At 59.7% G+C, this 16,115-nt stretch overlaps 2 protein-coding genes across 12 annotated transcripts; one reads left to right on the top strand and one right to left on the bottom strand.

Annotated features, from left to right (window-relative positions):
* The first annotated feature begins 1,479 nt into the window (after positions 1 to 1,479).
* DENND1C (DENN domain containing 1C) lies at positions 1,480 to 11,062 on the top strand. The gene is made up of 24 exons (XM_001916888.6): positions 1,480 to 1,675; positions 1,863 to 1,980; positions 3,337 to 3,401; positions 3,484 to 3,527; positions 3,620 to 3,669; positions 4,028 to 4,147; positions 4,231 to 4,300; positions 4,485 to 4,559; positions 4,655 to 4,720; positions 4,809 to 4,862; positions 4,976 to 5,086; positions 5,807 to 5,907; positions 6,006 to 6,051; positions 6,187 to 6,288; positions 6,378 to 6,503; positions 7,359 to 7,463; positions 8,324 to 8,414; positions 8,503 to 8,543; positions 8,763 to 8,834; positions 9,485 to 9,529; positions 9,599 to 9,706; positions 9,872 to 9,936; positions 10,078 to 10,285; positions 10,384 to 11,062. Exons 2-24 carry the CDS (start codon positions 1,964 to 1,966, stop codon positions 11,005 to 11,007), a joined length of 2,406 nt encoding a protein of 801 aa, XP_001916923.3. The 5' UTR covers positions 1,480 to 1,675; positions 1,863 to 1,963; the 3' UTR covers positions 11,008 to 11,062.
* Positions 8,559 to 15,844, bottom strand: CRB3 (crumbs cell polarity complex component 3). Of its 11 annotated transcripts, none has more exons than XM_023644585.2 (10): positions 15,191 to 15,844; positions 15,028 to 15,120; positions 14,815 to 14,893; positions 14,343 to 14,530; positions 14,096 to 14,234; positions 13,790 to 14,017; positions 13,410 to 13,569; positions 12,614 to 12,684; positions 11,933 to 12,076; positions 8,559 to 11,583 (listed from the first exon to the last, which is right to left on the bottom strand). In XM_023644585.2, the coding sequence occupies exons 7-10, from the start codon at positions 13,498 to 13,500 to the stop codon at positions 11,512 to 11,514; spliced, it is 378 nt and encodes a 125-aa protein (XP_023500353.1). In that variant the 5' UTR covers positions 13,501 to 13,569; positions 13,790 to 14,017; positions 14,096 to 14,234; positions 14,343 to 14,530; positions 14,815 to 14,893; positions 15,028 to 15,120; positions 15,191 to 15,844; the 3' UTR covers positions 8,559 to 11,511. The 11 variants fall into 11 exon arrangements, with proteins under 11 accessions (XP_023500353.1, XP_070128678.1, XP_023500352.1 ...); XM_070272577.1 differs by having other exon boundaries at positions 15,012 to 15,120; positions 15,227 to 15,844; XM_023644584.2 differs by having other exon boundaries at positions 15,012 to 15,107; positions 15,177 to 15,827.
* Positions 15,845 to 16,115: the final 271 nt, after the last annotated feature.

Below are 16,115 nucleotides of genomic sequence, written 5' to 3'. Positions count from 1 at the left end.
ACTTTGGTGAAGCAAGCAGTGTGTTGGAAGGTCCACGTGGCAAAGAAGGGAGGGCAGCCTTTGGCCAACAGCCAGCAAGGACCTGAGGTCCTCAGTCCAATAGCCCGCAACTAACTGAATCCTGCCAACAGCCACAGAGTGAGCTTGGCAGCACGTCTTTCTCCAGTCGAGACTTCAGACGAGACCACAGCCCAACGGACACCTTATTACAGCGGAGAGACCCTTCAGCAGAGGACCCGACTGTGTGGTGCCCAGAGTCTGACCCATAGAAACTGTCAGACAACATATTTGTGTTCTCTTAAGCCATTAACTTCAGGACAACTTGTTACATGGCAATAAATTACTAATACAGAGAGACCAAATGACGCCTAAGGTCACACAGACATTAAAGAACTGAGTCAGGTCTTGAACCCAGGTGTCTCTGACACCAAAATCATTCTCTTAACCACTTAGCTGAACTGCCTCCCATAATAATAGACAGAACATATAAAAAACTTGATTCAGGGGGCTGGCCCACTTGGCATAGAGGTTCACGTATTCTGCTTTGGTGGCCCAGGGCTCACCAGTTCGGATCCCGGGCACAGACCTACACACTGCTCATCAAGCCATGCTGTGGCGGGCGTCCCACATACAAAGCAGAGGAAGATGGGCACGGATGTTAGCTCAGGGCCAGTCTTCCTCAGCAAAAAAGAGGAGGATTGGCAGCAGATGTTAACTAAGGGCTAATCTTCCTGAAAAAACAAAAACAAAAACAAAAAAACTTGATTCAGGTCTGCTCTCAAAAACATTTTCCTTGAATTCTCTCATCGAACCTTTATGGCATCTCTGAAACAGGCACCATGTCTACCTATGTTACAGATACAGCAACCGACGTGCAGAGAGCATTCTGCTTTGAGGTCACCCACCAGAGATATGAATTCTTTTATCCCCACCCAGTGGGTTTGCCATTGGGTATTTGTCCTGAATTGGAGTGAACTGCAGACATGAAGCGGGCCTCAGAGGTCTCTGCAGCCTCCATGCCCATCTTACTCCATTTAGACTGCGACAGCAGAATACCAGAGACTGAGTGGTTCATAAACAATGTATATTTACTTTTCACAGTCCTAGAGTCTGGAAGGCCAAGATCAAGGTGCTGGCAGATTCTGTGTCTGGTGAGGACGCACTTCCTGGTCATAGATGGCGTCTTCTTGCTGCGTCCTCACAGGTAGAGGGACAAGGGAGCCCTCTGGGGTCTCTGTTATAAAGCCACTAATCGCATACACGAGGGCGCCACCTTCAAGATCTAATCATCTCCCAAAGGCCTCCACCTCGTAATCCCATCACCTTGGGCGTTAGGATTTAACATATAAATTTGGGGGGGACACACATTCAGTCTGTCGCAAGGTCCAAGAGTAGGTCTCTGTGCCCGTCTGCTGTGTGTGACTGTTCTAGCCTGTCTGTGTTCGTCACTTCCTGGCTCTGTGTGTGTGTGTGTTGTCTGTGTGTCCCTGTTCTGACTGCTGTCTGTCCACCTCCGGAGCTCCCCTGTGTCCACTCTCAGGCCCGGCTCCCTCTGGTGGTCCTACAGGGAATGGCCAGTGAGGATGGACCAAAGGAAAGAAGTAAAGTTGAGAGAAGAGGAAGCATTTCAGGCAAAATCTGAATCCTTGGCTGCCATAGAGAGGAGAAGCCTTGGGTGCGATGGCGGGCATCAGAGGTGGCCCGGGCTGGCAGGATAGGGCTGGGGGTCTGCCCTGGAGCCTGCATCACCTATTGCCCACCCATCCCGGGGAAGGCTCCGAGGCAGGATGCCTGGGTCTCTCACAGCGGTGGGGGCGGGGGCCTCCCTCTGGGGACGTCACCCGTTAAACTTCCTCTCTCAGCCACACAGGAAGCTGAGCCGGCTCAGGGCTCAGCCCCGAGCAAGCACGGGCCCCCAGGACCCCCGGGGAAAGGGACCCGCCGGGCCGGGCCTGCAGGGACCATGGGATCCGAAGCTGAGTAAGAGCCGCCCCCTCCCCCATCTTCTGGACCACGTTTCCCAGACCAGGCCGGGGCTGGGGCCAAGGGGAAAGGGGCTGGGGCAGGCCCCGGAGGGACCAAGGGCTACAGGGCAGGTGGCCGGAACTGGGGCAGGACTCCCGGCTGGCCTATAGGATGGACTTAGGGATACTCAGGCCACTGTCGGCCGCTCCTCTCTCTCTCTCTCTCTCTCTCTCTCTTTCTGGCTCTGTGTAACTAAGCTTGTAACTCCCAGCATGCACCTCTTGGTGTATCTGAGTGATGGAGAGCATGGCTTCCGGGGGTCAGCAGGGTAGGGGGAGGACTGCGTGTGTCTGTGCGCATGCATGATTGTGTGGGACTGGTGTCAGCTTGAGAACAAAGTGCCGGGGGGTCCCCATGGCAGGGGCTGTGTATCAGCAGTCAGACCCCAGCCTCTTCCTCTGTGGCCCTCCAGGTCTCACCGTCGCTCTCTCTGAGCCCGCCTCCCAGCATCCTCTGTGCCGTCGGTGGAGGGGGGAACAGGGGAAGGCAGAGATTGCCGGGCTCACGGAGGGAGCAGGCATGCCGCCCTCCGTTCTCTGATGAGAAATTCAGGGTCAACCCCCGGGCCCCCGTGAAGTCTCCCACCCAGAGACGCATGGGCAGGGCTTCTTGCCTTTAAGACCAAGGGGTCTGCTCGCATTAAGCCAGTCACACTCGCAGCCACGCAAGGAAGCGTGGATGTTATTTGCCCTCACACCGGCTCAGTCCCGCCTGACACATACACTGGACAGTGTCATCCCTTCAGGCAGACACGGGAGAGAACGACAAACACACACACACCTGCATGCTCACATAAGTCATGCACACAGCCACACACACACACACACACACACACTCATGTAAGTCATGTACACACACATGAAAGCTTACCCAAGTCATGTACACACACACAGCTGCGTGCTCACACAAGTCATGCACACAGCCACGCGCACACACACACATGCTCATACAAGTTACACACACACACACATGCTCACACAAGTCATGCACACAGATACACACACACTTGTATGCTCTAAGTCATGCACACACGAGCACATCCACATGCTCACACAAGTCATGCACACACACACACAGTCACACTCTCTCACTTCAGTCCTGCTCCCAGTTGGGCACACGCAGTCAACAGCATTGCATGCACAGCCAAACACAGCTACACCCTCACTGCCACCACCCCAAGGGGGCATGCACACACATTTGCACCAGTCACACACGCACACATAATCACACACACATGCAGACCCCACACAAACACAACCACACACCCAGAAGCGAGTCCCTGGACCCACTGAGCCCTTTCCTGTCCCACAGAGGGGGTCCCCCAGCTGTGTTTGACTGGTTCTTCGAAGCAGCCTGTCCTGCCTCCCTGCAGGAAGGTGAGTTGGGGGCATCAGGTGGGGGCGGGGAGATGGAGGGTGGGCCGGGGGCCCTGAACATCAAGGCCTGCTCTCCCTGCAGACCCCCCCATCCTGCGGCAGTTCCCCCCGGACTTCAGGGACCAGGTACGCAGGCTGGCTCCTTGCTCCCCTTGGGGGAGGGGCCTCCATGGCTCGGACAGGGAGGGGCCAAGCAGTGCGTGCTTCTCTCCACGCAGGACGCTATGCAGATGGTGCCTAAATTCTGCTTCCCTTTTGATGTGGAAAGGTACGAAAGGAAGCGGACACCCAAGGACCCAGGGACTCAGACCTCTCAGGGAGCCCCAGGTTCAAACACCCAGGGACCCTAGGGGCCCTGAGACTCAGACACCCAGGGACTCAGATGCTCACACTCGGGGGCCCCGACAACTAGCGACCTACACATGCAGGGACCAATTTACCCAGCTACTCAGGTACCTAGGACTCACAGATCCAGGGCCTCAGGCACTCAAGGACCCCAACAACCAGGGACCTCTACACCCAAGGCCCCAGACCAGTGGACACAGTACTAGGAGCATTGTTGAGGGGTAGGGTGGGGGTCAAGGAGCAGGGCCTGCCAGGTTTCTGAGAGCCTGTCCTGCCTCCAGGGAGCCCCCCAGCCCCGCTGTACAGCATTTCACCTTCGCCCTCACGGACCTGACCGGCACCCGCAGATTTGGTTTCTGCCGCCTGCGGGCTGGCGCCCACAGCTGTCTCTGCATCCTCAGGTGTGGGATATGGGGTCTGGGGGGAGGGGCCGGAAGGGCCTCGGCGAGGGGCACTTCCTGGAACCTGTGTCCTCTCTCCACAGCCACCTGCCTTGGTTCGAGGTGTTCTACAAGCTGCTGAACACAGTGGGGGACCTCCTGGCCCAGGACCAAGTGAGCTGAGCCCACTTCCCGCTCCCACGGGAGTCCCCGCCCCCGCCCCACCAAGCCCCCAGCCAGGCTCAGAATCCCCAGGCCTGGCCAGAGCCCCTCGGCTCCTCCCAGACCACCCAGCCTGAGTCCAGGCCGTCAGAATCCCCAACCCATATTCGAGCTCAGACACCCCACCCCCACCCAGGTCTCGGAGGCCGAGGACCTTCTTCTAAATCTGCAGCAGCAGCCCCTGCCGGGGACCTCAGTGGGGCCGGAGCTGGTGAGTAGTCCCCAGCGCCTGGGCTTCGAACCTCAGGCAGATGGGGAGGCTGCACCCCAGCCCTGAGGACCCACACGGCTACACTTCTCCCCCAGGGAGGCGAGGTGACGATCTCCAGCGCGCACAGCATCCCGCCCCCTGCCCCGGGGAACAGCAAGCCGGTGAGCCCAGTTGGGGACCTGGGAAGGTGGGGCACCCAGGTGAGGCCACCCCCTGACAGATCGGTCTCCCCGCCAATCCGCCCACCAGCTTTCCTGCTTCGTGGCCCCCGACTCCGGCCGCCTGCCGTCCATTCCTGAGAACGTGAGTGGACACCTGGGAGGGGGACATCTGGGGGCGGGGAGAGGTCCCGAAACCCGGAGGGGGCTGTCGCATCCTGTGGTCCCCCGCGCCCAGCGCTCCTCTCTGCTCCTCAGAGGAACCTGACGGAGCTGGTGGTGGCAGTGACCGACGAGAACATCGTGGGGCTGTTCGCCGCGCTCCTGGCGGAACGAAGGGTGCTGCTCACCTCCAGCAAGCTGAGCACTGTGAGGCGGGGCCAGCCGGACCCAGGGAGGGGCCAAGGCCTGGCTAAGCCCCTGGGGGCGGGACAACGGGGGTGACTCCTAGCTTCAAGCCCACCGCTTGCGACCCTAGGGCAAGGTCCTGACTCTGCCCCTAGCGGGGGAATCAGAGCTGGCTGTGCTGTGGCTCCTCCTCTTTGGGAGCGCTGAGTCCAGATTCCACCCTACTATGGGCCAGGACAAGCCTGGCCCCACCCCTCTGCGGGGTGAGGTCGAGGAACGCTGAATTCCAGCTCTGACCCTGGGGGAGGATGGGGACCAGGGTGTGGGGGGGCGGGTGGAACTTACACGCTGGCTCCACCCCTAGGGGCGGGGCAAGGGCGGGCGCAATCCTAGCTCCACCTCTTTTGGGGGTGGAGTCCGTGGGCTGAGTCGTTGATCTACGCCTACCGATTGGAGGGTTGCATATTAGCTCCGCCCCCTAAAAGGAGAGATTAGGATTTGCTGAGTCCTGGCTCCACCCGCTCCAAGCACCCTCGTTTGTTGAGTTCTTGGTCTCCACATTCCTAAAGAAGTCTGGGTTTTCGCCTCTTACCCAGTAGAGGGTGGGAAAAGGGTGGGGGCGGAGGGGACAGGAGACTGGAGATATGCGAAATGGAGCCGGGAGAACCATCATCCCAGAGAGGGTCCTTGAAGCTGGGGGTCCAGGCCCTGACTCCACGGCCCCCCACCCGTCGTCTCCAGTTGACCTCATGCGTCCACGCATCCTGCGCCCTCCTGTACCCCATGCGCTGGGAGCACGTGCTGATACCCACGCTGCCGCCGCACCTGCTGGACTACTGCTGGTGAGGGGCGGGGTCTGGGGAGGGGCAGGGCCTGGGGTGGCGAGAGTGTCAGACCCGGGAGTGGCGCCTGCATGACCTGCCCCCTCGGTGGTCCGCAGCGCGCCCATGCCCTACCTCATTGGAGTACACGCCAGTCTCGCCGAGGTGAGTGGGAGCGGACCTGGACCGCGGGGACGGGCGGGGATCCCTCCCTCCGCATCCCCAGATACCCTCCCCCGCCAGGGATGCTCCGATTCTGAGCGGCGGTCCCTCCTCCCCACCTCCCCGCACCTCATACAGAGAGTGCGGGAGAAAGCCCTGGAGGACGTCGTGATGATGAACGTGGACTCCAACACCTTGGAGACGCCCTTCGATGACGTGCAGGCGCTGCCCCCAGACGTGGTCAGTGTCGCCCCCTTCCACCCTCCTGCCGCGTCCGGGAGGCGGACGCCCCACATCCGCCCTCTCAGCGCCGCCCCCTTGTCCTCCAGGTGTCCCTGCTGAGGCTGCGGCTAAGAAAGGTCGCGCTGGCGCCCGGGGAAGGGGTGTCCCGTCTCTTCCTCAAAGCCCAGGCCTTGCTGTTTGGGGGCTACCGCGATGCGCTCGTCTGCAGCCCGGTGAGCAGTGGGGACGCCGAGGGAGACGCCTTGTGGGTCCCTGAAGGGTTCAGAATAATAGTGACACCTAGCTTTATGGCGTATTTACCCTGTGCCTCCATTCGCTCATCTGTAAAACGGGATCCCCATGGCACCCACCCGAAAGAGTGGTATGAGTCAGTGAATAAGCCTATGCAGAATGCTTGGACAGTGCCTGGCACATGTGAGCACTCGAAAAATGCCAGGTTTTACTATTCCTATCATCTCATCGAATGCTCACAACAGTATTATGAGAGGGACACTCTTACGATCCCGTCTTACATATGAGGAAACCGAGGCCTGGAGAGGTCCCACCGCCGGTGACTGTTGAAGCCAGGACTTCGGTCTGCTGACTTAACCTTCCCCTCCAGTTTCTCACAGCTATTCTATAAAAACTTTGGGGCATTCTATCCTTTGAGCATCTGATGTTCCTGTCAGCTCTGCCCTGACAATACGTCTCGAATCTCCCCATTTGTCCTCCTCTGTCCGCCCTGGTCTGGTCCGCATTATTGCTTGCCTGGATCAAGGCGCTCGCCTCGCCCGTGAGTCTCCTCTCGCAGGCTCCCACCTTCGCCCTCCACCATCTCTCCTCTCCGCAGAGGGCTCCTGGGAGTCCCTGAGCCAGGGCTCCGCCCTCCTCTGCCCACAGCCCTCCAGGGCTCCCACCACCCTCGGGGTCAAAGCCCAAGTCCTCCTCGCGGCCCAGGAGTGCAAGGAGGGCACTGCACAAGATCAGGCACACAGCAGGAGCTCAATCAATGTTTGCTACATAGAAATATGGTAGAATGAGGGTCCAGGAGAACAGCGGGGAGCTCGGGACGCGGGTCCTTCTTCCAGGGCCAGCCTGTGACATTCAGCGAAGACGCCTTCTTGGCCCAGAAACCCGGGGCGCCCCTGCAGGCCTTCCACCAGCGGGCTGTGCACCTGCAGCTATTCAAACAGGTGCGCCTGAGGGCGGGGCTGGGGCCGGAGGGGTGGGGCTGGGGGCGCAGACTCCCGAGTCCCTGAGGGCGGGGCTGGGGCCGGAGGGGCGGAGCTGGGGGCGCAGACTCCCGGGTCGCCGGGGGCGGGGCTGGGGCCGGAGGGGTGGGGCTGGGGCCGGAGGGGCGGGGCTGGCGGCAGACGTCTAGGTCCTATGGGCGGGGCTAGAGTTGGTCCCTCGACATCCCCCACCCTAGGGCCTCCAGGTTGCAGGAGGCAGGACTGAACTCTTGGGTTCCTAAAGATGGGAACCCCCAACCTGAGTTCCTGAGGGATAAGATCTACTTCTAGGCCCCTGAGAAGATTGGGGTGGGGTCAGATTCTTGGGTCCCTAAAAGGGGAGCCTCCTGGGTCGAGGGTGGGGGTCCAGACAGCGCTCCCTTTGAGGGGAGGAGGAGGCGGGCCGGGACTCCTGGGCCCTAGAGACGTGGGAGGAAAGTGGAGCCGAACCCCTCGGTTCTTGGGAGAAGCTGGGCTGGACTCCAGGCTCCTTCAGTGCGGGGATGGGTCGTAGGGTCCCTGCAGGTGGGGTCGACTTCTTCCAGGGTCACTGAGAGGAGGTGAGCGGGTCTGGAGTAGCGCAGTCTGACTTCCGGGTCCCTGTGAGGGGCGGGGTTTGGCCCCTAAGGACAGGTCCCGACTCTGGGGGTGGGGAGAGTGTTGGACCTCTGCCTTCCTGAGGTGGACTCCAGATTCCTGGGTCCTGGGGGTGGGCCAGGGATGGCTTCTACGCCCGGAAGACGAACGGTCTCCTAGCTCTCAAATTCAGACGTGTCGGTGGCAACCAGGCTTCTGATTTTGACCCATCCCTCCACCCTCAGTTCATTGAAGGCCGGCTGGAGAAACTCAACACAGGAGAGGGCTTCTCAGACCTCTTTGAGCAGGAGATCACCTGCACTGAGGCCTCCTCAGGTGAGCCCTGCACCTAGCCCGGAGCCCCCACCCCACCAGCGCCCCAGCCAGAGCCTGCGTTCCATGACCACCTCTTCCCTCACTCCAGGCACCCTTCGCTCCTATCAGCTCTGGGCGGACAACTTAAAGGTAAGTAACACCAAATACTTGTTTAGGGTTTATTATTGAATTAATTTAATCCCATAACAGTCCCCTGGTAGGATCATCATTTTGCTCATTTATACATAGATGTGAAGAAATCAGAGACGGTGAGGGCCTTGTCCAGCGTCACACAGCCCCGGGTGGGGAGGTGGGGTCTGGGGTAACCCCAGATGCCCAAGCCTCTCCCCCTTGGTGTTCTCTTCCCAGAAAGGTGGTGGCACCCTCCTACATTCAGTCAAGGCCAAGACTCAACCAGCCGTCAAAAACATGTACCGCTCGGTGAGGCTAAGCTAGACAGGCCACTTATGGGGATGGCAAAGGCGAGGAGACAGAGGACATTTCCACCCCTCACAGAGACATTTTAACCCCCCATTTAAAGTGCAAACATTTTTATCTGAACTGAACCAGCAGTTAAACCATTAACAATTCTTCCCACTTTTATTTTCCATTTACCACACTTGTTTTGGTCAGGATCCTCTGTCCTGTTTAAAATGGACAACCAGGATTCATTGGCGAGCATCTTTTGTCCTTTGCGGGCACTACCATCCCAGCTCCCGCCCTTGTGGGTTTTTTTTCCTCCCAAGCCCAGAAGTTTCCCAGGGCCAACATTCACAGTTCCCAACGTCTCCATTAGATTTTCTTCTTCGCCTGGTTTTTGAAGACTGACGCGTTTTTATGATGCTCTGTTTTTGCCACTCCCCATTTCATTTGGGGGTTATTTCCTCCAGGCACATTCCTTTTGTATTAGTCAAAAGGGTGAGAGTTTGGGCGGACTTCCTAGGTGGGATGGGGGAATTGTGAATATATTTATGACACGCACCACAAATAGATGGCAAGACGTAGCTGTCCTTGGGGACGGAGGTGCTGGGTCCCCGAATGTCTAGGGTCAAATCGCTCTTGAGTCTGATTCTCTTTTGGCTCCTCCGTAGGCCAAGAGTGGGTTGAGGAGCATGCAGAGTCTTCTGATGTACAAGGTAAAAGCCGATGACCAATGGGCAGGGGGGAGTGGGGTACGGGCTCCTGGCTTACCCACCCTCTTCTAGGATGGGGCCTCTGTCCTGCACAGAGGGGGCTCCATGAGGGCCCCAACCCTCACCAGCCGCTCAGATCGCCTGCAGCAGCGCCTACCCATCACCCAGCACTTTGGACAGGTTAAGACTCCCCCACCCCCATCCCAACACGCCCCTGGAAGTGCCACCAAGTCCTCTCCCATCATCAGCCTCCTTCCAGTCATCTTGCCCCACCCACATCCCACAGGCCCCTGATCCCATAGCTCCTGGGGCCTCACACCCACCCCTCACATCTGTCCTTTGCAGAACCGGCCTCTTCGCCCCAGCAGGAGAATCCGGCTGGAAGAGAGACCTGAATCGCTGGGGGAGAGGTAAGGTTGAAAGATGGGGAAGGGGGCAATGTTGCAAGCGGGAGGCCAGCACTGATGAAGAGGGTGGTCCCCCTCCAGAGTAGCGGGACCAGGCCTGGGGATCTCAGGCTGGCATATCCGAGGCTGTCCATCTTCCCTCAGGACACCCCCTCTGAGCCCTGAGGATGCTCTGGACCCGTGGGCGGAGGAAACTCTGGACAGCAGCTTCCTGGGGTCCGGAGAAGAACTGGATTTGCTGAGCGAGATTCTGGACAGTCTGAGCATGGGAGCCACGAGGACAGGCAGCCTGCGGCCCAGCCAGAGTTTAGACTGCTGCCACAGAGGGGACCTGGACAGCTGCCTCAGCCTGGTGAGAGCCCCCAGTCCTCTCCCATCTGCCCAGCACGCTTGCCAGCCCCTCCGGCATCTCAAGGCCAGCAACTTGCTCATCTCCCCATCCCCACCCAGCCTGACATACCAGAAGGACCAAGATGGCAAGCAGATGATGAGAAACCGCCAGACCCCGAGCCCCTGTCCCTGCCTGCTAGACTGTCATCGCTGCACACCCCCCAGCCTTCGGACGCCACAAGCCTCTCCAAGAATCCCAGTTCCCAGCTGCCCTCAGAGGCCAGCCAAGAAACCTTTTCTCCATCTTCAACAGCATCGACAGACCCCAGCAGCCAAGGGGACCCCGAACCCTCTCTCCCGGAGCCCCATCCTCTAATCCTGGATCTCTCCCCTCCCCACAAGGCAGTCGAGGATCCCACAGCCCAGGAGAGCCCCTGCTCCCAGCTGTCCACAGCATGCCCCCAGCCCAGCCCTCCAGAAGACCCCCATATTCTAGTCCCCACAAAGCCTCTCTTGGATACTCCCCGGACATCCGCACCCCTTCATTCTTCCTCGGATCCCGGTTCCCTAGAAAACTCCAGAGCCCAGCCTTCTGAGGTCCTGCTGGCAGAGCACGCTCACCTCCAGCCCCCCAAGGAGCCAGAAGCTCCCAGATCCTCTGCTGCACCGGCTAGCCACGGTCAGGAGCCCCAGGCCAGGAGCCGGCCCCGAGTCGCTGAACTCAAAAAGTGTTTTGAAAGTTAAGGAGCAGGGTCTGGAGGACACTCCAGTCCCTCAATAAAACAGCAAGAACCCAAAACTGGTTTTTTTTCTGGTGAGTTTATCTGGGGGCCCTCTCTTAGCTTAAAAACCCATCGTATCCACCATCTTCCCTTCTGGAGCAGCCACCAGCTGGCTCCTAGGTAGGGTTAAGAGCACCTCCCTTCCAGGAAGCGCTCCCAGCCCCTAGGACCCTCGAAACCTGACCATCCATCTCTCAACAGCCTACGAACCCTGCATTGGTCACCTCCATCTAGGCTAATTCCTGCCCCCAGCAGATCAAAAAAAGGTTTAATTATATCTCACTACCAATTATATATATATATATATATATAAAGTGAGCAGTCTTGCCCTCAGGGGCAAAGTCTATGAAGCACCTTTTTCCCTTCTATTCTTAAGTGCTGGGTGGGTTTTTGGCCCAGAGAGGGCTCTACCTTCCCCCAAGGTCACACAGCCAGGAAGGGTGATGGATAGAGAAAGGAGACAGCCCTAGATGGGCAGGCAGCCCCGCACCGTCTCCTTGGAGTCCTGGGCAGCCCGGGCCTCGGCTGCGTGGGAGAACTGAAAGGAAAGGAGAGGCGGTGGTCGGGCCTGTGTGGCAGCAGGACAGACGGCCGGGTGAAGATGGTACAGCAAGCGGGGAGGCGGGTCCCCAGCCCCGGCACCCCCAACTGCAGGCCAAGGCAAGCAGAGGTGGCATGCTTTGCAGAGCCCGCCCAGCAGGTGCCCCGTGGCCCCCCAAGTCCTCCAGAATCATCAGAAGCCGGTGTCTCGGTGGCGGCGGCTGTGCGTGAGCGAGCGCCGGGCAGTCCTGGGTAGGGATGGCGGCTGCGGCCGGCACCACCATTCAGATGAGCCGCTCCTCGGGCGGCAGCTTGAGGTTGGGGGGTGGTGGCACGCGGGCACCCACCTGCTCCTCACTGCTGGGCCGGTAGGTGCCCTCTGTCTGCCGTTTCTCCCGCAGTTTCCGCACCAGCAGGACCAGCCCCACTGCCAGGAGCAGGACGGCCAGGAGGGAGAAGACCACGATGATAGCAGTGATGGCCCCCTGAGACTGAGGGAGAGGGGACAGGGGTGACCCACCTCAACCTGGGATGCCCGCCCCGCCACCCCCTCCCCCCGACCTGACCTGAGAAGCATTCAGGGGTCCTCATCCTCTAACACCTGCCACTTTTCACGATCTGGCTCCTCCACCCAGGATTCCTGATCCCCATCTCCCATATCTGGGCCTCCCAGGCACCCCCTCCTGCCATGTCTGGGATCCCCCTTTGAAGCAACCTGCTTCAAAGTGGGGCTTCTAGCTCCCCCCTCCCCCATGCCTGAGAGGCATATGGGGCTCCCACCCCCCTACGCTTACCATGTATGGTATTCATGTCCACCCCTTTCCTGGGGCTCTTGGTCTCCCTCATCTGGGGCCCTGGGTCTCCCCATTCATCATGCTGGTATTCAGGTCTCTCCCACTTGGGGCTCACCAATGTCTCCCCCTACCCTGACCTGCCACCTCTGGGGGTCTGGGCCCCTCCTCCTGTGACATGTGGGACTCCTGAAGAACATCCCTGCTGCCCTCCTCCCACATATACCCCCAACTCACCAGGGCCCTATTGGAGCCAGGGTCAGGGTCGGGGGTCGTAGTGGTGCCGTTACTTGTAGTGGAGCTCGACACTGTGGGGAGCGGGCATGGAGAGGATAAATGAGCCCCATTTATTCCTATCTAGTCGCATCTGCACCTTCCTTGGGCATGCCCCCGTCAGAACCCTGCCCGAGTCATCCACTCTTGTAGTAGAGACTGGATGCCTGGCAGGTAGGGGCCGGCTCAGCTGTTTTTGCTTCTCCAGCGGCCGGTAGCCCAGCAGAGTCCAGCAGCCGGTAATCAGTGGGGGCTGAGTTGGGGGCTATTAAAATGGATGGTGTCTGGAAGCCCAGAGCTCCCCTCCCCACCCCCACACCTCTCTGGCTGTCCCTCGGCCCTTAAGGATCTGGGCGGATGCTGCATTTCCCTGGAGTGTCTGACTCACACCTCCCCGAAGGCTGAATTGGACTAGGACCGAATGGCCCAGTGCACACCTATGGCCAGCCTTGGGCAACCTGGGCTGGGGGCCCCAGGCAGGGCTCCTCCTGGCTCCCAGCCTGCCAAAACCCTCAACCAGCCTGAGACTCAGGTAGGCAGGCCTCCACGCCCCCCTGCTCACAATCCCACCCCCTCAGGAACTCAGGAATTCTCCTCGACCAACTCTGACCGACCAATTCTGACCGTCCGAGGAAGGACTCTGAAGTTCTAAGTCCCCAGTGACCCTGTAGACTTCTGCCCCCAAGGCACCCCCCCCCCCACCTGCACCTCCCCATTCCTCGACTTCTCAGTGTCCCAGGTACCCAGCGTCGGTACCTACTTTGCCCCCAGACCTGGCCCCAGCGGGCCGGCAGCAGCGGCAGGCCGAGCGCCAGGAGCAGCCCCAGGCCGGGGCGACGGGCTGGTGGCATCGGGGACGGGGCTTCTCGCGCGCGCAGCTCCTACCGCATCTCGGGCTGGCGGTACCTGCGGCCCGGCACCTGCGGGCGGGAGAAGGAGAAAGGCTGGGACGTGGGGGAGGGGGCTGGACCGGGCGCAGGCCCAGAGGAGGGGCGACCCGCGCCGGGCACCCTGGAGTCCCGCCCCGCCCCCGCGGCCAGAGGTCAGAGATTAAAGATTAACTTGGGGCGGCGCGTTCCTGGTCTGGGGAAAGGGGAGAGGAGGGGGCGGCAGGCCACGCCGCGCACCCTGCCGCCCTACCTGGCCCTGGCGCCTTCGACTTCGCTCAGGTTCTCGATGCAGGTCCCTCTCTGGACCCCTCGGTGCGTCCGTCGGTGGCTCGATCGGGCTCCTCCAGCTCCGCCCGCTCACGTGACCCGGAAAGTTTAGTCACTCACCTGGGAGGGGAGCGCACTTCCGGCTTGTGCACCTGAGCCCAGATGAGAGGGCGGAGCCAAGCTGGGGGGTGGGGCCGCGCAGCAGGCGCACCTGTAACAGGAATCCAATCCTATAAGGGGGAGGAGTCAAAAGGGGCGGGAGCGCGCAGGTTTCAGAGGGACCTCCTACCTGGATGGCGGGCGCGTCTGTAAGATCGCACAGGTGCGGAGACACCCTGGGCACGGAGACATCGGGGTATGAGGCACTGCTGTCTGAGGCAGACTCGGATGGGGAGCCTCTGATGAAAAAACACCCGGGTGGTACACACCTGCGTGGGAGCAAACCTGTATGGAAGACCTCTGCATTGAACCATATCTATTTGGAGTATAGCTGAATGGAAGCACACCTGTGTGGGGAACAGCTGTAGCGAACACACCTGCGTTATAACACCTGGGGCCAGCCGGGTGACACTGGTTAAGTTCGCGCGCTCCGCTTCAGCGGCTGGGGGTTCGCCGGTTCAGATCCTGGGCGCAGACTTACACACAACTCAAGCCATGCTGTGGCGGCGTCCCACGTAGAGGAACTCGGGACGCTTACAACGAGGATACACAACTATGTACAGGGCTTTGGGGAGAAACAAAAAAAGGAAGGTTGGCAACAGATCTTAGCTCAGGACCAATCTTCTTCACCAAAAAAAAAAAAAAAAGACCACCCTGACATAGGCTACAGCTGTTTTGGAAACACATCTGTATTCCCACTTATGAAATGAACAATACTTGTGTGAGGAATTCCTGTGTGAAAAAGTGTTGGAAAGACCTGTATGAGACACACTTGCATTTAAGTAACCTATTTGGGACCCAATTATATGGAAACAGAACTATGTGGCTTAATACTCAACTGGAACACACCTGTGGGGGGGCCGTATCATGCATTCCTGTTGAGAAACATCCCCGAGAGGTGAAGGAAACAGCCTCGTCTCAGGAACATCTGCATAGAATTGAGCTCAGATGAGCGGAAGACCTGAGAACGTCTGCATGGGGCTCGCTCACACTGAGGCACATCTGGGGGCGGGGGCGGGTCCGGGCGCAGCAGGACACAGGCTCACCTGTACAGAGGCCCACCTGTCGAGGATGCACTTGTGAAACACCTGTTTGGGGCATCTCCTTGGGAAAACATCTGTATCCTCCATGTTGTAGGGCACCTGGAAGGAGCGCCTGTGAATGAAAACATCCGTGAGGGAGGGGACGAGGCTTGTTTGTCTGGGACGCACCTGTTGGAGCACACCTGTCTGGGCAGAAGGTGAGTGGGAACCAAACGCGCCTTCTTCGCAGCTGTGCCTTTGCATAGAAGACCATGATACTAAGACGTCTCCCTCCTGGGTACTCCAGAGTGACAGTTAAGGAATATCAGTCGCTTCTCGGGTATGGCATCGTGGGTCAGAATCCCATGTCTGCTTAAATCTCCGCTTTGTTCCTTCCTGGGCGTGTGGCCTGGGGAGAGCAGCTTAACCACCTGTTTCCTCATCTGTGAAGTGGGAAAGCCAATCCCACCGACCTGACAGGGTTTGGGCGAGGACGATGCGACAGGTGAGTGAAAGGTCTGGCACCGAATTCACGTTACTGTTCATTATTATTATCAAGCGGTCTGGGCGCCCCTCCCCCTAACGGTGAATCGAGAAACTGCGCCCGAAACCAGCGGGAGGGACTGTCGGCAGGTGCAGGGAGCGCGACAAGCTGAGGCCCCGCCTCCAGCGCTCAGCCCCTCAGTCCTCATCCCCAGCCGCGCCTGGGACACTGAGACCCTCCAGGTTGGTCCGGAGAGAGCAGTCAGCCGGGCATCTGGATCCGGCCGCGGCCCCTTTAAGGCTGCGAGGCGAGCCCGGGGCCGCGCAGCCCCAGGCAGCCCCGGGGTCAGCGGGGAGGCCCCGCCCAGGTGGGTGGGCGAGAAGGGGCGGGCGGGCGCAGCGCTCGCGGCTCTGGCCAATAGGAAGCCGACTCGGCAGCCGCGCCGCATGTTGATCTTCCGTTTCCCTGTCGGAGAGGGACCGAGAAAGGAGGCGCGCGGGCGGGATGAAGGCGGAGAGGGAGAGCGCCGCGTCTTGATCTTCTGTTTCTGTGGCCGAGTCGGGAATGTGAAATGAGCGGGCGGGCAGGTGGAGGGGTAGATGGCGCAGAGTCGGTTCTTGAGAATGTCTGGGGAAAGCGAGAAC

The sequence above is a fragment of the Equus caballus genome, chromosome 7 (genome assembly GCF_041296265.1).
Source record: "Equus caballus isolate H_3958 breed thoroughbred chromosome 7, TB-T2T, whole genome shotgun sequence".
In the NCBI taxonomy this organism is placed as follows: Eukaryota; Metazoa; Chordata; class Mammalia; order Perissodactyla; family Equidae; genus Equus; species Equus caballus.
This window is presented reverse-complemented; position numbering and strand designations above follow the sequence as displayed.

Coding starts and splice junctions, on each gene's coding strand:
- DENND1C (XM_001916888.6), top strand. Junction 5,908..6,005: donor CACCTGCTGGACTACTGCTG/GTGAGGGGCGGG, acceptor GGTGGTCCGCAG/CGCGCCCATGCCCTACCTCA. Junction 8,835..9,484: donor TCAAAAACATGTACCGCTCG/GTGAGGCTAAGC, acceptor GCTCCTCCGTAG/GCCAAGAGTGGGTTGAGGAG.
- CRB3 (XM_070272574.1), bottom strand. CDS start 13,500: ATGCCACCAGCCCGTCGCCCCGGCCTGGGGCTGCTCCTGGCGCTCGGC. Junction 12,077..12,613: donor CTGGCTCCAATAGGGCCCTG/GTGAGTTGGGGG, acceptor CCTCTCCCTCAG/TCTCAGGGGGCCATCACTGC. Junction 11,584..11,932: donor GGCCCAGCAGTGAGGAGCAG/GTGGGTGCCCGC, acceptor CTTTCCTTTCAG/TTCTCCCACGCAGCCGAGGC.